Source organism: Pezoporus wallicus, unplaced genomic scaffold (genome assembly GCF_028554395.1).
Source record: "Pezoporus wallicus isolate ANWC-B61680 ecotype Strahan unplaced genomic scaffold, APGP_CSIRO_Pwel_v1 scaffold_7736, whole genome shotgun sequence".
Taxonomy (NCBI): Eukaryota; Metazoa; Chordata; class Aves; order Psittaciformes; family Psittacidae; genus Pezoporus; species Pezoporus wallicus.
Genome location: NW_026636574.1, coordinates 278,408 through 300,717, shown reverse-complemented (window position 1 = coordinate 300,717; position 22,310 = coordinate 278,408). Strand labels below are relative to the sequence as shown.

The window sequence follows — 22,310 nt, the reverse complement described above, 5'->3', positions numbered from 1 at the left end:
CCCCGCCCTCCGCCCCGAGACCCCGCCCCTCCCGGTCCTAGTCCCGCCCCATCGCAGCGCGGCAGGAGCAGGTTGAGGCTCGGGCTGGGTCGATAACGCTGAATTGACGGTTTAATAAATCAGGAGCCGCACCCGGCCCCAGCCCGCCTGCAGCCACAGAGGAGGCCGGCTCCGGCCGCAGGGCAGGCGGCACCCGCGGCCCGCCGCTGGCCCGCAGCAGCAGCAGCAGCAGCAGCAGCGCCCACTCATCTCTTCTGGAGAAACTTCATTTTAGTGCCTGTGGAGAAGAAAGAGACACAAAGGCCTCAGCACCGCTGAAGGGGCAACAGAAAACAACACAGGGGCGCACATAGCAACAAAGAGCCTCTGCTCTCTTTCCCATGCAGTTATTTGGTCAATAGCAAAAGTCTTGGGTATGAGGATGGTGAGACGCTGGCACAGGTTACCCAAAGAATTGGTAAACAGAGCCTTGATCAACATGGCCTAGGGTGAGGCATCCCTGCCCCTGGCAGGGGGGTTGGAAGTGGATGATCTTAAGGTCCTTTCCAACCCAAACCAGTCTGGGATTCTATGGTTCATTTAAACAAATACAAATGAACAAAAAGCAAGGGTGTCCCTTTACCGAGACTGCGAAGGATTTTGTTCATTCCAGTCGGTTCAGTCCCTGGAATACTCTCCAAATACTCCAAAGCACGGACCTCAAACAGGCCTAAAAGAGAAAAAAAAAAGAAACAATAAAAACAGAGCTATTCCATCTTTTAGCATGTGACAGCTTGTCTCATCAACAAGGAGGTTACAAAAAGGAAATCATGGGTATGATGTAGGCTACAGGATGAGAGAGGAGAGATGTAAAAATCCTTTGCTTCAGCCCTTGATTAGAAGGGCCAGGGCTACCACTGGCACCAAAATGCCAACGGAATAACTCGCCAGGACAAAAGGTGTCCTAAGAGTTAAAGTCACCTGACATGATACTCTGAAAGTGAATCAAAACCAGAAAGCAAGATCCAGCCTCACCTTTGACTGGGTTCTTTCTCAGCTCTCGGTCCTGGATGAAGCCTGCAAACATCTGTGTTTCCATGAAGAAGTGCAGGAAGTGCCGCACGTTGCGCGAGACGTGAGACTTGCGGAACAGCTCCCGCTGGAACACGCGCTCCCCTCTCTCTGTGACGTTCATGTGCAGGGAATAGTGTCCAACGATCTCCACAAAGAACTGCACAAAAGCCTCAGAGACCAGGGAGTTTAGGGGCACGTCACCTGTGAGGAGGACAACAGAGGGACCTTTCACTGCGCATTCATCACTTTGGTCCTTCCTCTCCTGCAAGAGGAGCAGCAGTTACTTTTTAGGCTGTCTCAGACATGAAATCCCAGATGCGTGTTTGATACCAAGGAAGGCCCAGCTCAGGTTCCACGTCCCTCTGGTGCTGTTGCCCCAGAGCTGGATCAGGCCAGCAGGAGGTGTCTCCCCAGAGTGCAGCAGAGGGGGAGAATCCCCTCTCTGAGCTGCTGCTCACAGTCTGGGGGTGTAGCCCAGCACATGGGGGGGTTCTGGGCTCAAGCACACACTGATGGGTCACAGGAAAATACCTTTCTAAACTGCGTATTTCCTCTCACTCATTTTCCCATCAGAGCTGTGGAGATTTGCTAATGTGAAAACACTTGTCCACACAAGTACCTTGTGTGTCACTCTGCTGATGAGACAAGATTTCACTTCGTTCTTCCAAGACTTGGACAAGAGCAGCCTGGAGTTTATGGGGCAGGATCTCATCTTCATCTGATACCTAAAGAGAAAAAAGGCCATTTTGAGAACCTTCTCATGGTGAACTGATGAGAAATACTCATAACATGGCTAAAACAGCTTGAGGGAAGTTACTCTGTGATATGGTTTGTCTTGGCAGAGAACACACATTTGTCTTGCAGCCACAGAAACAAAAACCATTTGCTCAGCACCCTCCCACTAGATCCTCCTGTTGGAGTCACACACACAACGTGTGCTATATCCATGACATAGACTCACGCTTACAATATCAGTGATAAAACACACAAAACCAACAGAAAATAACCCAAATCCTTTAATACCTTTCTCCAGTTGCAGGCTGCAATGCAAAAGAGAACAGTAAGGCAAGGAAAAGGAGATGCAAATATCCTCCTGAACTAGTAACACTCCCATACATTTACAGCAACTTGTGATGCAGAAGCACATGAGGTGAAGTTCAGCAGAGAACCGCAAGTGAACTGTGATGATGATCTGTCTCCTCAACTATCACCCTGGGGAGAAAAATCAAACAACCAAAGGAAACCCACCCCAGATAGAGAGAGGACAACATGTACACAGCCAGACAGAAAGCAGCAAAGAGCTTTAGTGGTCCACTTCACATAATGAACCCACTCATTATCCCTGTTCAAATCAGGCTCAGATAAGCAGCATCTTCGGCTTCACAGAGTTCTGTACCTCATGCAACTTCAGTCTTACAACAAGAATTTGTAAGCCTGTCCCCTCCTCTGTTGGTCAGAAAGGAATGCAAGATACTTCTTCAGCCACTGGAGCTGCCATATGAATACCAGCTTTTGCTGAGGTCTTGTTCTCATTTTCTTTCACTGGTGCCTTTTCCTGGCATGTAACACTGAGTGACTGCTCCTGTTATTTCACTCACCTCTTGCAAGAACTTGTCAGCACAAAGATCAACGATCAGCACCTAGGGAAGGATGTACAAAACACACAGACTCTTATAACCAGGTATGCTGCTGTACAGAAAAAAAACTTTTCTTTCTGAGTGCTAGAGGATGTCAAACACCCAACACAAACTGCAGCCTGTCCATAAGGACAGTGAATAGTATTGATCCTTGATACCAGTGGGACACCCTGACATGTACCTGGCAAGTTCACCAACCTCAGCAAAGTTTGAGAGTTTATATTAAGACAGAACCCACAGAGACTATTCCAGAGGTCAGCTCATACCACTGCCACTGGCCCTATACTGTGCTTCACCCAATTCTCACCTCTTCTATGGGCAGGTCCTGGAGCTGTGGTAACGAGCAGGAGAGAATGCCAATTAGGAATGGGGTCGGAGAGCACACAATATCAATCATAGAAGTTGGCAGGACTGGTATGTAGGTGTGTTGCCAAGTGAAAGGATAAAGCGTTGCAACTGCAGCATGGCCACATTTAGACAGAATGCTAGAAAGGTAAGAGAAGCACAGAGTTGATTGTCAACTTCTCCTTCAGTACCAGGCTGCAGACACAGGTTAGAAATGCTCAGGGGAACATAACTCACACATGTACACATCAGCACAAGCCCCATGCATCCACTTTTAAAGGCAATTCTGAGGGGCCAGGAATGGCATCAACCCAGACTAAAGAGGTAAAGGAAACATTCCTTTATCTCCTGTCTTGGGTAAATAGTATACTCCAAATTCCAAGCATGCACGTGTTGTGTGAAAAGTCTGCAAAAGCTTGTAAATGTCACTATTTACAAGTCAGACAAGCTTGCACACGAAAACAGCCCCAGTGCAGAAGAAAACAGTGTCCCTCAGAAGCAGTTATGCAGACTCCGCTTTTACCTTAAGTTGTCAGCGACAAAGATCACCCTCCTTTCCAGCAGGAGAGAGGCAAAGACCTGAATTGTGTGAGTCACACTGAGACACCTGAAGAGGCACTCGAAGTCAACATGTTCCAGTCGGGAATCCAGTGGGCGGCAGAGCTCCAGCACCTACGGGCAATCAGAGATGCAGAGCACTGGAGGAGAAAAGCCATCACAGAGCAAGGCCAGGGGAGGGGAAGCCTGGCTAGAACATGGAATGGGGGCTCCCTGCAAGTGGTACCCCGTGGCCTGGACAGTCCAACTGCCCAGAGGACTCCCAGACAGATTTGCCTTAAAAAGCAGGGAATCACTTCTACAGTAGATGATTCAACAGGGTTTCTGTGGCAGCCCCTCTTTGGACTTAAAGACATTATCCCCACTTGCAGCACTGTGTGCAGTGCTGGTGTCCCCAACAGAAGGACATGGAGCTGTTGGAGCAAGTCCAGAGGAGGCCACGAGGATGCTCAGGGGCTGGAGCAGCTCCTGTATGAAGACAGGCTGAGAACATTGGGGTGTCCAGCCTGGAGAAGAGAAGCTGCGTGGAGACCTCACAGCAGCTTCCAGTGTCTGAAGGGGGCTACAAGGATGCTGGAGAGGGACTCTTCATCAGGGACTGTAGTGACAGGACAAGGGGTGATGGGCTCAGACTGAAACAGGGGAAGTTCAGCTTGAAGATACAGAAGTTCTTCCCTGTGAGGGTGGTGAGGCACTGGAATGGGTCCCCCAGAGACATGGTAAATGTCCATCCGTGGCAGTGTTCAAGGCCAGGCTGGACAGGTCTAGTGTGAGACATCCCTGCCCATGGTAGGGAGTTGGAACCGGATGATCTTGAGGTCCTTTCCAACCCAAACCATTCCATGATTCTATGATTATCAGACTGATTTTTTGCAGGCAGCATCTCTCCACAGGTCAGTTCACAAAGTGCCGCTGTGCTCCAGCACAGCAAAGCTGCTCCTGGTTTCCATTACCTCATTTCCTGCTCCTGGCAGGAAACTCCTCACAGTAATTGTGCGTCCAGGAGCAGGGAAAGGCGCCTCCATGACACTGTGCATGAATGGGTGCACCAGGGCTGGGGACATCTCTCGCCTCTTCTCCACTTCATCTAAAATCTGCAAGAGAATACATTAGACATTGGTCTAATGGCTTGCTGAGGCCAGAGGAGATACCAGCCTCTGTTAGAGTATCCCATGCCATAGCTACATGTGAAGGCTCCAAAACAGACTCACAGCCCTTTCCTCCCTCGCTTGGGATCCCTGTGAAAGCTCCCCTCAAAAGTCTGAGCAATCAAATGGGAATAGATACCTATGAGTACAACTTTCCATTCTCAAATCCAGTCTCTTGCCACTGTAAGGAAATGTCTTGTACATGGTAATTGAATTATCACGAGTAGTCAGAGGACTAAGAAGAGCAACACCCCAACCTTCTCCCCAGTAATCTTTCTAAAACACTCTTCTAGAAACTCTGTGCTCCAAAGATTAGAAATGAGCTTTTTTCCTTATCATAAGTTTGCCTCCTGCTGTTCTTCTGCAACAGCAGCTCTTCACCTGCAGTGGTCATCCCCAGGCTCTACCTCTTTATCTACTCTCCTCATAGCGACAGGAAAAACAAGCTGAGATTCCCACCCCCCCACCCCCCAACTGATTTTCCATTTCCAAGTCATGGAAGAAGAGGATGAAGGGGCACCATCAGTCTTATCAGGCTGATGAGGAGCCACTTCCTGACAGTAATTTGGATGAAGGAATAGTTATCTGTGTATCAGCTGACAACTCTCAGCACTAGCATCATTTTATCTGCCGTCAAAGCAAAGGCAGTGAGGAAGCACCACAATCACTAAGCAGTTCTAGACCGGACAGAAGCACCCAGTTACTTTCTGGAGCTTGCAGGTTGTCAGAGACTCAAGTCCAATAAGAAGTAACAGGTTCCCCCCACTTCACCTTGGAGAAGAGGTTGAAGCAGCCCAGGCGGCTAACAATGCAGTACACCTCAGGAAGGCGCTTCCCTTTCCCTTCTGGCTGAAAGACAACAGGAACAGGTGAGAACAGGGATGCAATAAGGCACCTAGCACCTACACTGCAGCTGATTCACACAATTCCTTCTGCTGGAGTTCCCTTTACACTTCTGACTTAAGATTCTTGAGGAATGTTGAGTTCCAGGAGCTGTCTTTCAAGCCCAGAGCTCATTTCACTCTACAGGGGCATCATCGTGCTCTCTCCTTTACTCATTCAAAGGGCTGGTAACATCAGCAGCACAGGCACTACGTAACTCACATGGGAAATGACTGCTGAGTCACATCATGCACTTAACTGTGCATTTATCAATGCATTCTTTACCCTCAACCCAACACACAGATGCTTACCAGGAGCTTCCTGCAGTACCCAAACCAGCGGCTGCCATCCTCCCCCGTCAACACGAAAGAAAATGTTTCACTGGGGAACCAAAGAACAGTGAGGGCTGAATTCACCATCCAGGTCAGAGACTGACAAAGCTCACAGACTACAAGCCATTTTCTTTCTGTCATGCTGAAGACTCCTTGCTGTGGTTAGCAAGCTACTTTGATCTCTATTCAGTGTAGAAACCTGCAGCCCATGGACTCCCATTGAACTACTACAGCTCTCTTCCTTCCCAGCTGCTTCTCTGTTCTGCCAAGGAACAGCAGAAGCACTTGGTCTTGAACAGACATTACAAACTTCCTTCTTGCAGGAAAGAAGGGGCTCAGGCAGAAACAGCATTTCCCCTGCCACCAGCATCAGGGATACAGCCTTTCTCATTTTAACTTGCTCTGCAGTTCCTCTGGTCCAGCACACTGGCACCTACCTAAGCTTTCAGCATTGCCTGTTTCAGGCATGAGTATTCAAAACCAAGTCTTTACCTTTTAAGGTCTGATGCAGGAAACCAGTCTTTGGGATCTGGAAAGCAGAACTTGGGAATGACCTTTAGCCTCTCTTCAGTATCCTTTGACTGTCTGAAGGGATGTTCAGTCTGGAGGAGTAACACATGCTTTTGAAGTCACTTAAGTGTGGTACACAGCTTCAGCATTTAAAACAGTGGGAGACAGCATATTTCTGACACTTCCCAATGCTGAACCACCAGATGGCTAATGCCCAAGTATAGGAGAACACATTCTGCCTGTAACAGATTTCCAGTTCCCTCTTGGGTCTTTCCTGCTGATTGGACCTTTGTAAAATTACCCACCTGGTAAGAAGTCTTGGTAAGAAGTGAGTAAGGATTTACATGCACGGCCAAGTTTACTGGGGAATAAAGCTAGAACTGATCCCCCCACATGATGGCTGTGTCAGCTTGCCTCAGTTCTAGTCCTAGGAGATCTGAGACTTGTGATGTGCAGATCACTCAGCTGTGAAAACAGCTCTGAATCCTATCTGAAAACAGATCTGAATCCTATGTCCCACTTACCATGAGAGGGCTCAAGTCAAACCCCTCAATGACTACAGGACAACTTTCCATGCTCAAAACTGCCCAGAAGGAGCAAAAGGAAGGGTTTTAAGTAAGAGAGATCATATTTAAGTAGGAAATGGCCCTGAGAAGTTGAAAGTTTATTGCACAAAGCTGATTATAGACCCTGCACCCTCAGTCAGTGCATCCAGGTTATTCCAGTGTCCCAAGCTGTGACAGCATGAAGGAGCAGTCTGGAAAACAGCACAGCATTTTCAGAGTAACAGCTGCACAAAAGCATTGATGTCCTTGGGCACAGCCCAAAGAAGAGGGTGACAAGCCGATTACTTGGAAACAAGGCTATTTTTACAAGGGAGACAAATCAGAACACCTCCACAATTCCTGGGCAATGTTTCCTGTACAATCCCAGCATGACAGACTGTCCATGTAAAGTAACTCACCAGAACACTGTAATTTGTCTGTAAAAGAGCAAAGTGCTTCATATTGCACACCTGTATCCAAACCAGTGGCCTGCTTTACTAGTGAAGAGTTTAGGAAGGGATACACACCATGAGAGGAAACAAAGAGCTGCTGAGTGTGTTTTGTGGGCAGGTTTCCATGCAGCTCCTACCTTGCTGGGAAACTGCTGTATGATCTGTGGCGTGTAGGTCATCTCAGATGCCTTCTTGTGCAGTGACACCACCACAAACAGCTCAAACAGCCGCTGCTCCTGAAGCTCTATCAGATCCCTCTCCAAAGTCTGGTAGTGTGGGTTCCTCTTGGAGGTTGACCTCATCAGGCACCTGTGTCGACCTGAAGAAAGGAACAAACCCAAAACCAGGCTGTGGCTACTACTGCCAAGCACCTATAGGTCACAGAAGAGGACTTGTCACTACCTTTAGAAGGGGGAAGGGAGATGGGTGTATTCGTCTACCACTGCTGCACTCTATGGGACTTAGGACTCCTGCATCAGCCCCTCACGCACAGAACTCTTCCAGACAGGGGAGCACTGGCCTTGCAGCAGCTCTACAAATTCCTCTTAAAATCACAGAATGGTTTGGGTTGGAAAGGACCTTAAGATCATCCAGTTCCAACCCCTCTTGGCTGATAGCTAGCATTCTTCTGCTCTTTCCACACATCTCAGAGTGACAGGCTGTGCTTAGGATGAGGGAAGCCCAGCTTCACCAGTTCAGTAATTGCCAGGCCTCAGGCAGGCAGGACTAAAGCAGCATGGGCATCAAGAGAGTCAGAGCCAGTTTCCTGGCCAAGGAACCTCCAGGCTGTGATGTCCTGACAGGCAGCACCAACTCACAAGCACAGGCACAGCACCCTGATGTAAGAAATTCCTGTGGCCCAGGCACCGTGACACATTGTGGACAACTCTGAAATCAGGCAGTGACTCAGTCACTGTATTTCTGCAGAGACTCTTCACATTACTCGCAACATAAAACAGTGGAACTTCACTACTGACTCCAAGTTAAGGCCTCATCTATGCTCCCCTCCAAGCAAATGAAACACCTGAAAGTATGGATTTTGAGTCTGTAGCTTGGGCCTATGATCAAACTCAGGACTGTGGAACCAGACAAACAGCCAAGGGATTTCTCCCCAGAGGAAAGGGCATTTCACAACAATATACACATAAAATACAACCACAGGAAGGAAGTAGGGTAAAATAACCTCAAGTGCTAGCAGCAAAGGTGATCCAGAGACAACCTCCTGCAAGACAGTTAAGTGTGCCTCTACCAAACCAGAAATTAATCCAATTCTGACAACTGGTAGATTAATGGTGTTAAACCTCAGGAGAAGGGGCAGAAACAGAGGTTGATTTGCCACAGCAACAGCTCCCAGCCTTGGCCATGCTGCCTCTTAGATATTTTCTTTATCTTAGCAGAAGCCAGGACAGAAGCAATGACTAGTCAGTGTGCTTATCCCAGTAGAGCCTTAGCCAAGTGTGTAGTGCTATGGGGACGGGACCAGCCCTTGTGATTCACTCACTTTTTGGCTGATTTTCCGTATCACTTTCATTCCCACTGGTTTCACCTGAAACACACAGAGTTTTCATTTATTAGCCATGCAGAAGGAAGATGGGCAACACCCAAAGTTGGGCAAGAGAAAGAACTTTATACTCAACACACCAGCACCGTTCAGGACTGCCCACCTATCCTGCTCAAAGCAGCAGCACAGAATGGCCAGGACTGGACAATGTGCTACAGCAGAGCTGATGCCACGTCCCTGTTTCTAGTAAACCACCTGCAGGTTGGCTGAACATAGACATAGAACAGAAACCAAGTGGCTATTTGATACCACAGTAAAAGTTAACAGAGCTGCTGAATAGAATATACTACAAATAAAGACCATACCATGGCTACAAAAATCAGAAAAACACAAGAACCTCACTTTAGAGGCATAAAAGCAATGAGTGGAGTAGTCAGAGGTGAAGCGACCTGGGGGTTTGTTCTGCCTTTTTGAAACAGCACTTTTAACCAGCAGCCCAGGCTCAGATCACAGTGAATCTGCCACTTGTGCCAGTATTAAACTTGGGTTAAGCAAGTGCTCCCAATCTGAGCAGTGCTGAAAGCTCAGCAATTACAGCTGCAAGACATGGGCCAGCACTGTTGGGTCAGCCCAGCAGGACGTGCTGGAGGTGGTGGTGCCCGGCCTGCCAGCAGTACCCCAGCATGTGCAGGAGCTGGGCTGCTCAAGAGGTTTATGGTGCTGGAGACTGTGTACCTTTCACTGGAGGTGCTTCTCTCCCAGCAGCACTGAGCAACTTCACCCTCTTCTTCCCACGCTTAGAATCAAAGATCTCCTGGATTTTTAGTACCAGCTGAAATCCAAAGCAGAAGCAGAGGTTAATGTGGAGGTCCAGAAAAGGGCTCCCAGATGATTGCAGCCCAACAGCAATCATCTAGCACCACAACACTTGGAAAGGCTGCCCAAGTCCTACCAGGCTGACAGACTGCTTGCTAGAGTACTTCTAGCACAGCTCAGTGAATATGAATCCACACACAATTTCTGCTATGAGAGAGATTCCCGTTAGCACAACTCAGAGCTGACACCAAACTGTACAAGCATTCTGGCATCAGATCTCCATTCTTTATTAGAAAGTCCAACTACAAAGGCACTTGCAAGAATATCTTCTGAGCCCTCCACTACAAAGGACTCTGAACTCTTCATGCTCTCAAGCATCCCAATTCTTTCCAAGCCCAGAAAGAGCAGAGCACTCTGATTGTAGCTTAGGGTTGGTTGCTTGCTTGCTTTACAAGTCAAGTTGGATGTCAGACAGCTACAGAAAGTTCTCCAAAGCACAAATCAGGCGCAGAACAAGGCTGCTCTAACACAGTCCTTGTTCCAGGAATGAAGGATTACGCGTCTTTGTTTTGCATCGTGAAGAAAGGCAGAGGGACAGAATAGGGACACCACATATCTGGTCCAAAGTCCTAATGCTTTCTGTTACTCCTGTCACTGCCTCCCTGGGTTCCCCCCTCAGTTGCCAGGTATAGATGCTGTAGGTGGCTCTGGTTCTGTCTGTCAAAGGAAGAGTTATAGGAAATGCAGTGAGCAGGTCAAGTCCATTCTTGTCTCAAGTTAAGAATTCATTAAATGCTCCCACTGAATGTAGGAGGGTGGGGCCCAGCCATTTGTCACCACAAATGCTACATAAAAAGATCTTCTGCAAGAGAACCTGTTTTTCAGCTCAATCCTTCATCCCCAGCTCAGCAAACCAAGCTTAGGCTCTTCTCCTTTTCAGATCTATTCCTCCCCGTTTTCTGCATTAGCCAGTCCCAGCATGAGGAGGCTGCAAGGAGAAAAGCCCACAGCAGAAAGCTACTCTCCTGCTTCATAACCTGATTTCTTCCCCCTCCTGTACAGCCTTACCTAAAGGATTTCTGTGGGAGTTCTCTGGTTTTGTGCAGCTGAGTCACCAGGGAGAGACGTTGGGTGTGTTTGTGTGTTTCTTAAGAAAAAATAACTATTTTTCTTCTTACACTCCAACCTTTTCCTCAACCTCTCAAGCAATCTTGGCTCGATTCCTTGTGAGCAAAAAGAGTCAAGTGTGCTTCCTGCATGCAAATTGCTACCAGATTTCTGGAACAGGTTTGCTGTTGGAGAATGTTGTATGTTCCCCCTCCAAATGGAAGATTCTCTACATCACAGCATTGCTATGATAGTGCCATCTTCTTCCTGATTTTCCAGGGCTACAGTTCATTCAAAACCAGGCAGAAGTTGTTTGTTATCTGAAGCACTTCATGTTTGAACAGTGCTGTGCAGCTCTCCAGCTCTGCCTCTCGGTCTTGTGCAATTTGAGCAAATGCACCCAATTTCCACAAGAAATAAAGATCTGCAGAAGTTCAATTATTTTTCTGTGGCAAAAGTAAGTTGTTACCATTTCCACAACTGGAATTTGAGGCCTATGCACAAAGTGCACTGCAGTGGTACCTGCAGCCAAACTTCTACAGCACATTCTGTGCTTTAGCACTGAGGCACATGAGCTGGTCACTGATGCTGCTAGCTAGAAAGGTTCCACATATCAAATGAGAGTTACAGTGGAGTCCTCTATCGTGAAAGTGGCTTAAAAGTCTTTCTCTAGCCTCAGAAGCACATGGCACACAAGTAGGAGGGAGCAGGAAGAGGCAGCAGAGGGGTAGGAAGGCTTTGTGAAACGTGCTTCTCCCTAAAAGCCACTCTTCACCTTTAGACTATGAGATATCTGCAAGGGTATGGTCCTGATGGCAAGTCAGGAGCTCCAAGCCAACACGCCAAGTAACCAAGGGCCCAACCAGCTCCCTAAAGCAGCCCCACACTGTCAGCCACTAACAACCCAGTGCCTGGAGCAAGAAGCTGAGGGTCAGACTGAGAAGTCATCAGGAACAGGAGACATGTACATACAATTGGACAGAGCTGGCCCTTTAGCTCCCAGAGAGCTTTCTCGCATTCCTGCACCACATTCAACACAAACCCAGCATCACCACGCTTCATGGAAGCAGTAGCAACAAAGCTTAAATGACAAAGCACAAGGAAGAGCTCGTATTCACACACAGCACTGATTGCCAGGTGAGCACCCACTACTCCATTTCCAGACTGTTGGCCAACAAACCCAGCACTGCCCCAGCTAGAACTGACACTGGTTTCTGATCCCCAAATACCTGCCTTGCTACCTGGAAGGGAAATGGTTTGAGCAGGACCACTTGTCCACACACACAGCAGGGCCAACCAGCATTCACCTGCCATGACCACTTACAAAGCACTTACAAGGTGCCACAAAAGCAGCAAGATTGTGAAATTCCATGCAAGAGGTAAGGTTTCACACTTTAATCTCACCCAGGGCAAGTTCTTTCTCCTGCTAGCAGCCTCTACTGCTCGGAACAGCTTCCACTCAGACAGTGTGACAGGCAGGGTTGTGTCCTTCACCATTTTCCCTTGGAAACTTGACTGGGAGGGCTTTGGTTCAAGAGTCTTGTGACTGAGGAAGGGAGGTTTTGGGGGAGGCTAGAAAACAGCATCAGAAGAGATGGTTAAGCATGGGATTAACCTTTGGCCCAAGGAGTCAGATTATAAATGATGAACTCCTGCTCTACAAAGCTCTCCATCCCACCCCACATACTCAAGCATCTCATCAACCCTCTCTTGTTCCTATTCTTTTGCTCCTTAGCAGCTTAATCAACTGCCATTGCCATGGTTGCTCATTATCATTTACATCAATAACAAACAATAAAACGCAAGGTAAAACAATGGGAATGTGGGGCCAGGAGAGAGCACAAACAGGGCCCTGGTGAGGATGACTCTCTGTAAAGACATGACAACTTAATCTCCTCATCCTACCTTGGGAGCTCTCCTGGTGCTCCGGGGGGGTGGCAGCTTCCAGACAGATGGGACCTTCCAGAGGGGTAAGGGCAGCGCTCCAATATCTTCATATGGGCTCTCTTTTGCAGGACCTGGAAAAGCATTGGGCTTTAGGGGATTTAGGAAAGGAGATCAAGTCTTGCACTCTTGCAAGGAATGTAAGCAGAGACCAGGTGCAGTTGCCTGCCAAGCTTTAACAGGGCCTGAGAGAGACTTGGTTGAAGATGGGTTAGGTTCCTACCACTCAAAGACCCTTCTAACCCATTACCATCAACCTGGCAAACTGTGCATAGATTCAGCAAAACAAAACACTTCTACCACTGCAGAGAAAGTAGCTCTATTGCAAAGCAGCTGATTTTGACAGTGTTCACACTGATCTCTGTGCAGCACTCAAGCAAAGCATTTGAAGAACTTATAACTCAGTTTAGCACAGGCCAATTCTAGAGCTCTTCCATGACACCTGAAACCAGGCTGTTCACATGCAGTTACTAATATTAACAAGGAACCCCGGATGGGGAAGACTTTAAAAGTCGCAGAGCTGGAAAGGGCCTCAATGCATTCTCATCTTCATTCCTCCCTCCCCAACAAATTTACTACCCTTAAATAAAGCGAGTGCATCCCCCAGAAGCACAGGCACATACAGATAATGTCCTCATAGATGTTGTCTTCTGACTGTGTGTAGACAAGCCTGGATCCTGTAGTGCCATTTGTCTCTTCTTGAAGCCTGTGGGACCTGGTGGTTGCCATCCGGTTGCGGAAGCCCTGGATGTCCTCAAACTCAAAAGATTTCCTAGAGGAAAACCAGTGTAACTTCTTCTAAAGGCAACTGCATGTACTAGTGAATTGCTGTCTCCAGCCCACAGAGAGTATGGTCTCCCTGGGGCCACCAAGCACAGGGATGCTTCACTCTAGACTGATTTCTACATGCTGAGGCTTAAGCCCAGGCAGCAGCTCAGCCCCACACAGCTGCTCACTTGCTCCCACCCAGTGGGATGGGGGAGAGAAGCAGAAGGGTAAAAGTGAGACAATGCTTGGGTCAAGATAAAGACAGTTCAACAGGTAAAGCCAAAGCTGCACACACAAGCAAAGCAAAATAAGGGATTCATTCACTACTTCCCCTTAGCAAGCAGGTTCAGCCATCTCCAGGAACGCTCCATCACACACAATGGTGACTTGGGAAGACAAAAGCTGTAATTCCAAAAGTCCCCCCTTTCTTCCTTCTTCTCCAAATATTCATTGCTTTTAACATACGGTGTGGGATATCCCTTGGCTCAGTTGGGATCAGCTGTCCTGGCTGTGTCCCCTTCCAGCCTCTTGCCTAGCCTGCTCACTGGTGGGGCAGTGAGAGAAGCAGAAAACACCTTGAGGCCGTGTGATGACTGCTCAGCAACAGCGACAACACTGGTGTGTTTGCAACGCTATTTTCACCACAGATCCAAAACATAGCACCTCACAGGTGATTATGAGGAAAATTAACTCTATCCCAGCCAAAGCCAGCACACCAAGTGAGTCCTACTCACACTGGGAGATTTCTAACTTAAACATGAAGTTAGAGGCTCCATGGCCAAGCACACTCCAAGCAGGTACCATGAGTCCCATCCTGCCAGAGAGGCAAGAACCCAAACCACATTTTGCAGACTAAGCACTTGCTGCAGTCCTCAGAATTAGGGCACTGCTTTCTACTGGAGCTCACCTACTACTTCTGTGAAGGTGTTATCACGTTTGTGAGCTTCAGTTCTCATACACTTGGCCGCCACTTCAAACTCATGGCACAGAGATCACAAAGGAGGTGGCAGGGATTTAGCCCATCATCATAAAATCTGGGTTGCTGCTGCATGCTTGGCCATGGTGAAAGGATGTTTCAGGAGTCCTAGTCACATCTCCACCTATCACGTGCACGCTCCTCTACCACAGCTGCCCTAGGCAGCTCCTCTGTAAGCAGAAGTAGGGTCAAGCCAGCTCAGAGGTGTTTTACTCTGCAACAGGGACCTCTGGATGGGGAAAAGCAAAGAATAGCCAAACCTACTGCAATAGGAAAGCTGGAACATTGAGCAGGCACACTGCACAAAAGAGAAAGCTATTCTGTAATCCATAAACTGCAGCTAAGGACAAACTCAGAGCAAGAAGCAGGCAGCACCCTCCTTGGGACCAGCATATTGTCACTCAACTCTGTTGAGTCACACACCTTAGGGTGTGGGACTGACATCTGTTTGGAGCTTTTACCGTTCTTTGCAAGATTATCAGGCAGTGGAACAGGTTACCCAAAGAAGTGGTAAATGCTCCAACCCTGGCAGTGTTGAAGGCCAGGTTGGACAGACCCTTGGTCTAGTGTGAGTTGTCCCTGCCCATGGCAGGGGGTTGGAACTGGATGATCTTAAGGTCCTTTCCAACCCAAAGCATTCTATGATTCTGTGATTATCAGCAGCAAAAGCAGTGCACAAGCAATGCTGGAAAGGGGATGCTTTCATCCAGAAATATCCTCTCTCCACCAACAACACTGGTACTAGCACTTGTACAAGGACACTTTGGCAAGCAAGATGTTGGAAACCATCTAGAAACTCATTTAAGGAGACACGAGAGATGAATCGCTGTACCTCTGGGTTCTCCCTCTGATCCTCCTGCTGGCTATTCTCTTCTCAGGGTTGTTGGAGGATGACACTGAGTCTCCTCCATGCTGCTTTTGTACAGGAGCTTCCCTGGTAGCACTGGCATCATCACAGCTTCCAGCACCCTTTTCTGCTAGATAGCGGAAAGTCCTGCGGGGCTTAGGTGGTGGGACAGCAGCAGGAGGTGGTGGGACCTCCTCTTGCCCCTCAGCCTCAGAGTAAATGTTTTTCAAGCTCCTCTCTGCCCTGCAGACAGATTCTGCTCCTTTGACTTTAAGTTCTCTTTCTGTGGAGCAATAGCTCCCTTGCTTCCTCTGAAGGTCCACGGGAACTGGTGGGGCTTTGCCAGGCAGATGGGGATCTACTCTCCTCCACAGAGCTTGCGAGGTGTAGAAGTTCCCTGGGGGCAGTCTTGCTTCTGGGTCTAGGCCAGCTTGCAACTCTCCTTTCTCCTTGGCTTGGGAAGCTATAGGGCTGTATGCACAGGGCTTGAGGTCACCACAGCCACCAGTCTGCAAGCAGCCCCGTGCATCTTCCCTGAAGTCCAAGCCCAAGCTCTTTGGATCTTTGGACCCAGTCCTTCTGCCCTCCTCTGCATGATCTGGCTTCACTCTGGGCAGAGCATCGCAGCTAGGATCATACCTGACTCCAAAGTCTTTCAGCTGCTGTTTCTCATTGCTGGAGCACCCTCGTGTCCTCCCCTCCCACTGGGAGATCTTCTGCTTGATATTACGGCAGTGGCTCCGGGAGAGGGTCTGCACAGCAGAGCGGGAGAAGCTGTTGTCCACTGACCCTGTTGGGTGCATGGCAAGTGCCAAGGAGCTCACAAACACCCCATCTCCAGCCTTGTCCACGTCCACCTGTGCCCCACACACATTAAGCTGGCATGAGGCTCCAAAGCACCCACTGGTGTCCAAGAGCCCCTGGGTGTCAGCTCCACAAAGGCAGCCTGGCAGCACAACCTGCAGAGAAAGAGAAGAGCAGAGCCATCAGCTGAGCTCCAGCCACGCACATCACTGCTGCTCTGGCAGTTGCTGAAGAACATTCCTCCCCAAATCACATGTTCCAGACTGGTTTCCAGAGCACGCTGCCCACAAAGCCTGTTTGTGTAGTACACTTCAGGGAGGGCTAACAAAAGGAAAGAGAGGTCCCACTGGCTTTAAAAAACCGAACACAACACCACAACAGGAACAAAACCCAGCCAGGGATCCCAAGGGTCCAAACTCAAGGAAAGCATTTTAGAGCAGAGGAACACAGCAGCACAGCCTGTCTGCAGCAGGGCCCACAGCCAGCCCCTCTGCTGCTTGCTTGGACCGCTGCAGCAGGATGTCTTTACAAGAGCTCCCAACACAGCAAGGTACCGCATCAGCTCCAGAGAAAGGGAACCCCATCTACTTCTCCAGAGAGTTAGCAGCAACAGGACTGCTGCTGCTTCATGCAGAAGGACTAGGCCAGTTGTGATGACTGGAGAAGAAGTTCCTCCTCCTGGGAGCGTGCTCCTGCATCACAACACAAGTAAAAACCTGCCTGATGTTTTGCTTGTCAACACCTGACCTAGATTTGCCATCAAAGGGACTGGAGGGCAGTGCTGCCCAGCCTGTGGCCTGCAGCCAGGGCAGGTTTTAAAGGCATACAAGAGGCCAAAATGCAGAAGAAATTGGTGAGTTCTCACGCTCAAGAGGAAAACAACCCTGTTTAGACCAGCAGAGGAGAAGGAATGCTAAAGAAACACTCTAACGTCTACCCAAGCCAAGCCTGCACAAACAGGAGCTATGCTCTTTGAGACTACCCCAAGGTGTAATCCAGAGGATAGAGCAAAGAGTCTCCAGGTAGTACAGGACAAAAGGTGGGTGAAACTGCCAGGGAGACCCTGGGTGGCTACACAGACCCAGCACCTGCAGGTTCAACACGACTTTAGTACAGACACGTGGGGTCCCCAGCCTCAGAGCCCTCTGGCTCTCTCTGTAGCTCTCTGGGATCCCCCATATTCTCAGAACTCCTGACCAGCATCAAGCCTGTCTCTGCAGAAGTGAGGTGACGCCACCACTGTGCAGATGGCCCCAGTGCCAGCTCCAGCATGGCACAGCATCCCCTCCGCACTCCTGCCAGCAGTGAGGTGCAGGCAGGCCCCTGCTGATCCCAGCACAGAGGGGCAGGGACAGGGCAGAACAAGTTGAAGGATGACACAGAACACACAAAATCCAAACCCCACCTACCCCTGTCCCAGCCCCCTGGCCTGGGGTACTGCAGAGCTCCTGTGCCCTGCTGCGAGACCCTCTTCCTGCCCAGCCAGGCTGCTCCAGGCAGCGAGGGGCCCCTCCTATAAATAGGCATTGTTTCCAACACATCCTGAGCCAGAGCAGAGCCATCCTTCCTCAGTGCCTGCCCGCACAGCTCTGATTAGCAGACAGGAAAGCAACTTTCCCCTTTCCTACACCATTGCATTTACTCTCAGTGCTGCTCCTGAGGACCTGAAGCATAAACCAGCAAAGAAGCAAAAGCTCTGATGGGGAAAGCAGGTTAGCAGAGGGGTGAAACAACCTCCTTTCAGCCAGTACAGTTTCAGAGCTTTTACTCCCTGCCATGTCTTCAAACACGGGACCACTGGATGAGGAACTCACACAGGGACAACTCACATAGGGACAGGACCCCAAAGGACCTTGCAGTGTGGAGCAATGGGCTTATTCACAGGATTAAGCAGTTCAAGGCCACCATATGCATTGATGGAGCATGTGAAGCTTCATGCTGACAGTAAGTCCACGTGGCTCCCCTGCTTCCCAACAGCGCTGGCAGCTTTCCTCTCTGAATACACCCTGGAGTTCAGAACAACAGCCTGGCAAAACATCTGCATGCAGCATCCATGAGGCCATTCAGGCAGAGCAGGTGGAGCAGCCCTGCTCCTCTTTCTAGTTGGGTCCCTCCCCAGAGCATGCAGGGCTGCCTGTGCTCTGGCAGCTCAGGTTTGCTGGCTGCCAGCCTGCCCCAGATCCTCCCTCCAACCACTCACACGGTAACGGTGCAATAACAAGTGCATTTGCTGTAGTTTCCTCAGCCAGTCTGACACATTCCGATATAGAGCCACGGTCCAGGTCAGCCTGGTGCTCCTGACCTCTCCTACTTCAGTGCCTCCATGATGAGGCACAACCAACAAGTCCCAGCCAGCATACAGGTACTGGTGAGACTCTGCAGGGCTGCCTCTGGTTCTGCTCACTGATGAATACCCAGAGTTCAAGCAGTTCACCTAGTGCTCAAGCAATCACGCAACTACCATCCAGAACTACACAGACCCATATGCAGAAACAGGATCCACACTGAGCTCATTTTCTCTCCTTTGTAAACCTACCAAGTAATACTACTTCTCCAGCCAGTGAAGCTCCACGCACTCCCTGGAGAAGTAGTACTACTTAGAAGGTGAAGCCATACGGTTCACTCACCTAAGAAGCTGTTCAGGTCTTTCCAAGGCACGTCACTGGTCTTTGAACCACCAGATACAACTAGAAACACCCAGCTCCTGGCTCATCTTGAACACAGAGCAGAGAGCAGAAGCCTAAAGCACCCACCCCTCTCCTGCTCAGCACTGCTCCACCAGCCACAGCCCTGGACCGTGTCTTCCGAAATAACCATCCGAGGAGGAGAATAGTGCAGCCCTTCACCTGCTCAGGCTTGCAAGCTGCTATCAAGAACTAGGCATTTAATCTAAGCTCATTACACGAGCCAGGGCAAGAGTAGAGACTGATCTTTGGTGAGGAAAGAGCAGACTGAGATGGTCTGATCCAAGCAAATAACCCTCAGATAAGCCAAAACCCAGCTTAGGGACACAGAACTGGTAGAGACCACCTGGGTGAAAAAGCCAGCACTTGCACCTCAGGGACCACACACCCCATTCCTTTCACAAACAAACCAGATGTAACATGACTGCTTCTCTCCTGACCTCTACTTCCAAATTCTTTCAGTGGCTTCAGGATGCTTCACAGTCTTTCCACAGAAGCCAAATGCATCATCTCTACTGCATGAGCAGTTCCAGCAGCTTGATGTAGTTAAGAATGTTGAATTATCTCACTGAAAGTGGGGTTTGGGGTGAAGAGAAATACAGTAATTTCCAGACAAAGCATCACACGTTTCTCCTGAAAGGGAGCCTCTTGGATCCATGCTGTTTGAACACAGCTCCCACCTCTTCAACCCGAGCAGAATGAGGCACACTCACACCACATGATAGATAGCCCTGACTCTTTTTTCCAGTTCTGAGAGCCAGAGCACACGAAGCATTTTCCATGCAGCGTCTCGAGACAATTCCATTTCCTGAAACCACACACTCCAGGAGAGAATGCTGCCACTGCTCTCCAAGAATGAAATACTCTGATGCTGAGGTCAAGCCCACTCCTCGCAGGTGCTGCTGGTACCCCACAACCCCCCTTACCACCCTCATGCCAGTAGCTGATCAGCTAAACAAAGCACGAACACACCACCTTACCTTATCCTGCTGCACCACGGGCATGAGAGCACGCAAATCACTGCCTTGGCAAGCCCATGCAGTCCTGAAGCAATCCCTCGCTCTGTTTGTGAGAGCCGTGCCACTCCAAACCACCCAGGAGACCTCCTCCTCACCAAGCCTCCTGTGCTGGGAGCCAAATAAAAGATCGTTTCTGGTCTCCTGGAGCCTAGGGAAGCTGCCAGCTCAGCGCTGGAGGGATGAGGGGGCAGCCAGCACAGCAGCAAAGACCCCTTCTAGAGTCTTCAGCTACTCCCATTCTGTTCAGCTCTGGGAGGAACCTGAAGCTTTTCTGAACCAAACTCTTGCCATGCTGATGCCTGAAGGACATGGGCAGTACCAAACATGCAGATTTTATATCAAAATAAGTAACACTTCAGGAATGCAGTGTGCTTAGTCATTTCCATCTCGATACAGAGCAGCTCTAGGTATTAACTCATTCAAAGCTTCTGCCTGTCATGCTGAGAAACAGAGCTCCACCTCATCAGACACACAGCCCCTGGACGTAGTAAATGTGATGTCAATCTTAAGTACATGGCAAAAGAAGGTTAAGTCTGACCTCTGCATGGGTCCCAAGACTTTTGTACTGAGAAACAGATGGATCTCTCAACTTCCAGTCTGTTTTTCAAGTGATGAAATCCAACTTCTTGAAAGCTTTTACCCATGCTAAAAGCCAAACTGCTTTAAGCATGTAAGCCCTGAAGGCTGCTATAGCAGAGGACACCCGGATAGAACCCACAATGTACTATTTTTAAAGTCATGGGTTTTAACCTGACTCACGGGATCTGAACTTTCGTGTTAGCAGGACTGACTCACACTACACCACGGGCTGGCTCTATGCCCCAGGAATGCCACAGCCTCACACAAGAACTGAGACCCAAGGTAGTGACAAAGGAAAAGTTAAACTCAAACAGGAGTCATCCTGGAGCTGTTTCCTGGTGCAGCTGTAGGAGGTGAGATTCCAGGCTTCCCTCAGGGCTGGCATCACCATAAAGCCACCACCACCTTTATGCTACAAGGGCCACCACAGGCATCCTGCTCAGCGCCTTTCCCTCACCACTGGACCAACCCCCTGCATCCCCGCTTCGCCTGACAGAGGGCACACTGGCTTGTTCAGCACATTCTCATTTCTCTGCCCCACTCTCCCTTCTCATGCAGCAAGGTCACCACTCACTCCCCATCCCTCCTTTCTGTAACTGACAGGCAGGGACGGCAGAAACCACAACCACCATTGCCCAAATACACATCTCCAGGAGCTGGTTTTACTGCAACTCTTTATGCTCCTATCATTAGGGCTGATGCAAGTCCCAGCTGTCAGGAGAAAGAGCTCCCACCACTCCTAGGGCTTTATCAGAGCCGTGGTAGCCAGGTGACAAGCTGCATTCAGCCATGGTAAGTGGAACAGAGGGATCTACGCAGTGACCAGGAAAGGCAGAGAGGCAGGTCCGGCATAGCAGCCTACACACCGTGCCCTCAGGCAGCCCTGCCAGAAAGGACCTCTGCAACACCTCATGCCTGCACACCTCAGTGCAGCAAAGCACAGGTACCGAGCGCTACCTAAACCATCATAACCTCCTAGTAAATCATTTGCCTTAACGAAACTCCGGAGGATCACAGCGCGGCTGAGGTGGGCAGGGACCTCTGGAGCTCAGCTCGTCCAACCGCTGCCCCAGCGGGGCCACCCACAGCAGAAGCGTTTCCTGATGTTCAGAGGGATCTTCCCGTGCACCAGCTAGTGCCCATCACTGGAAAGCGCCTGGCTGGGAGCCCTGGGCGCACACCGATGTCATTCCCACACTCCCCCCCCCGCCCGTGTCCTCTCCGTGCGGAAGAGGACGAGGGGCCGCGGTAGAACACAGGGCTGGTGACTCAGCTGAGGGGGCACCCACATCCTCCGCTCAGCTCCCTGCCCTGCCCGCGGGGGAACGCTCCGGTCACTGTTCCGCGAGACCCACGGGGCGGAGCTGCGGGACCCGGCACCGGCGCTCCCGAGCCGGGGATGGCGAGCCTCGGCCGCAGCACTGCTCCCCTCCTAGCTCAGGGGCGGCAAAAGCCGCCGCGGTGCTTCCTTACCCGGTCCCGGCAGCCCCGGGAACCGGCAGCGATCGGACCGCTGCCAGCAGCAGCACGCGGAGCCCGCCCGGCTCTGCCAGCACGTCCCGCCCGGCCGCCCCGAGCCTGGCCCCCGGGGCGGATCTAACCCCCTCCCCGGGCCGGGCCGAGCCGCCCACCCCGAGCCCCCTGGGGGCCGCCGCTGCCCCCGCCCCGCCTCACCCGCTGCCGCCGCCCGGCCCCGGCTCGGTTCCGCTCCGCCTGGGCGCTCCCGGCGCGCACCGAGCCGCCCGCCCATTGGCTCTCGCAGCCGTCCCTCAGCGCCAACCCCGCCCACCGCCGCCGCACGGG

General features: G+C 50.3%; 1 protein-coding gene across 3 annotated transcripts; it reads right to left on the bottom strand.

Annotated features, from left to right (window-relative positions):
• Positions 1–119: 119 nt before the first annotated feature.
• Positions 120–22,197, bottom strand: DENND2C (DENN domain containing 2C). Of its 3 annotated transcripts, none has more exons than XM_057400612.1 (19): positions 19,890–19,995; positions 15,407–16,380; positions 13,454–13,602; positions 12,792–12,904; positions 12,291–12,458; positions 9,699–9,795; positions 8,964–9,008; positions 7,600–7,781; positions 6,448–6,557; positions 5,935–6,004; positions 5,513–5,590; positions 4,547–4,687; positions 3,559–3,707; positions 2,998–3,175; positions 2,652–2,693; positions 1,673–1,778; positions 1,015–1,254; positions 623–709; positions 120–277 (listed from the first exon to the last, which is right to left on the bottom strand). In XM_057400612.1, the coding sequence occupies exons 1-19, from the start codon at positions 19,911–19,913 to the stop codon at positions 246–248; spliced, it is 2,985 nt and encodes a 994-aa protein (XP_057256595.1). In that variant the 5' UTR covers positions 19,914–19,995; the 3' UTR covers positions 120–245. The 3 variants fall into 3 exon arrangements, with proteins under 3 accessions (XP_057256595.1, XP_057256597.1, XP_057256596.1); XM_057400614.1 differs by lacking the exon at positions 19,890–19,995 and adding an exon at positions 22,182–22,197 and having other exon boundaries at positions 122–277; XM_057400613.1 differs by lacking the exons at positions 120–277; positions 623–709 and adding an exon at positions 2,077–2,093 and having other exon boundaries at positions 1,108–1,254; positions 19,890–19,996.
• Positions 22,198–22,310: the final 113 nt, after the last annotated feature.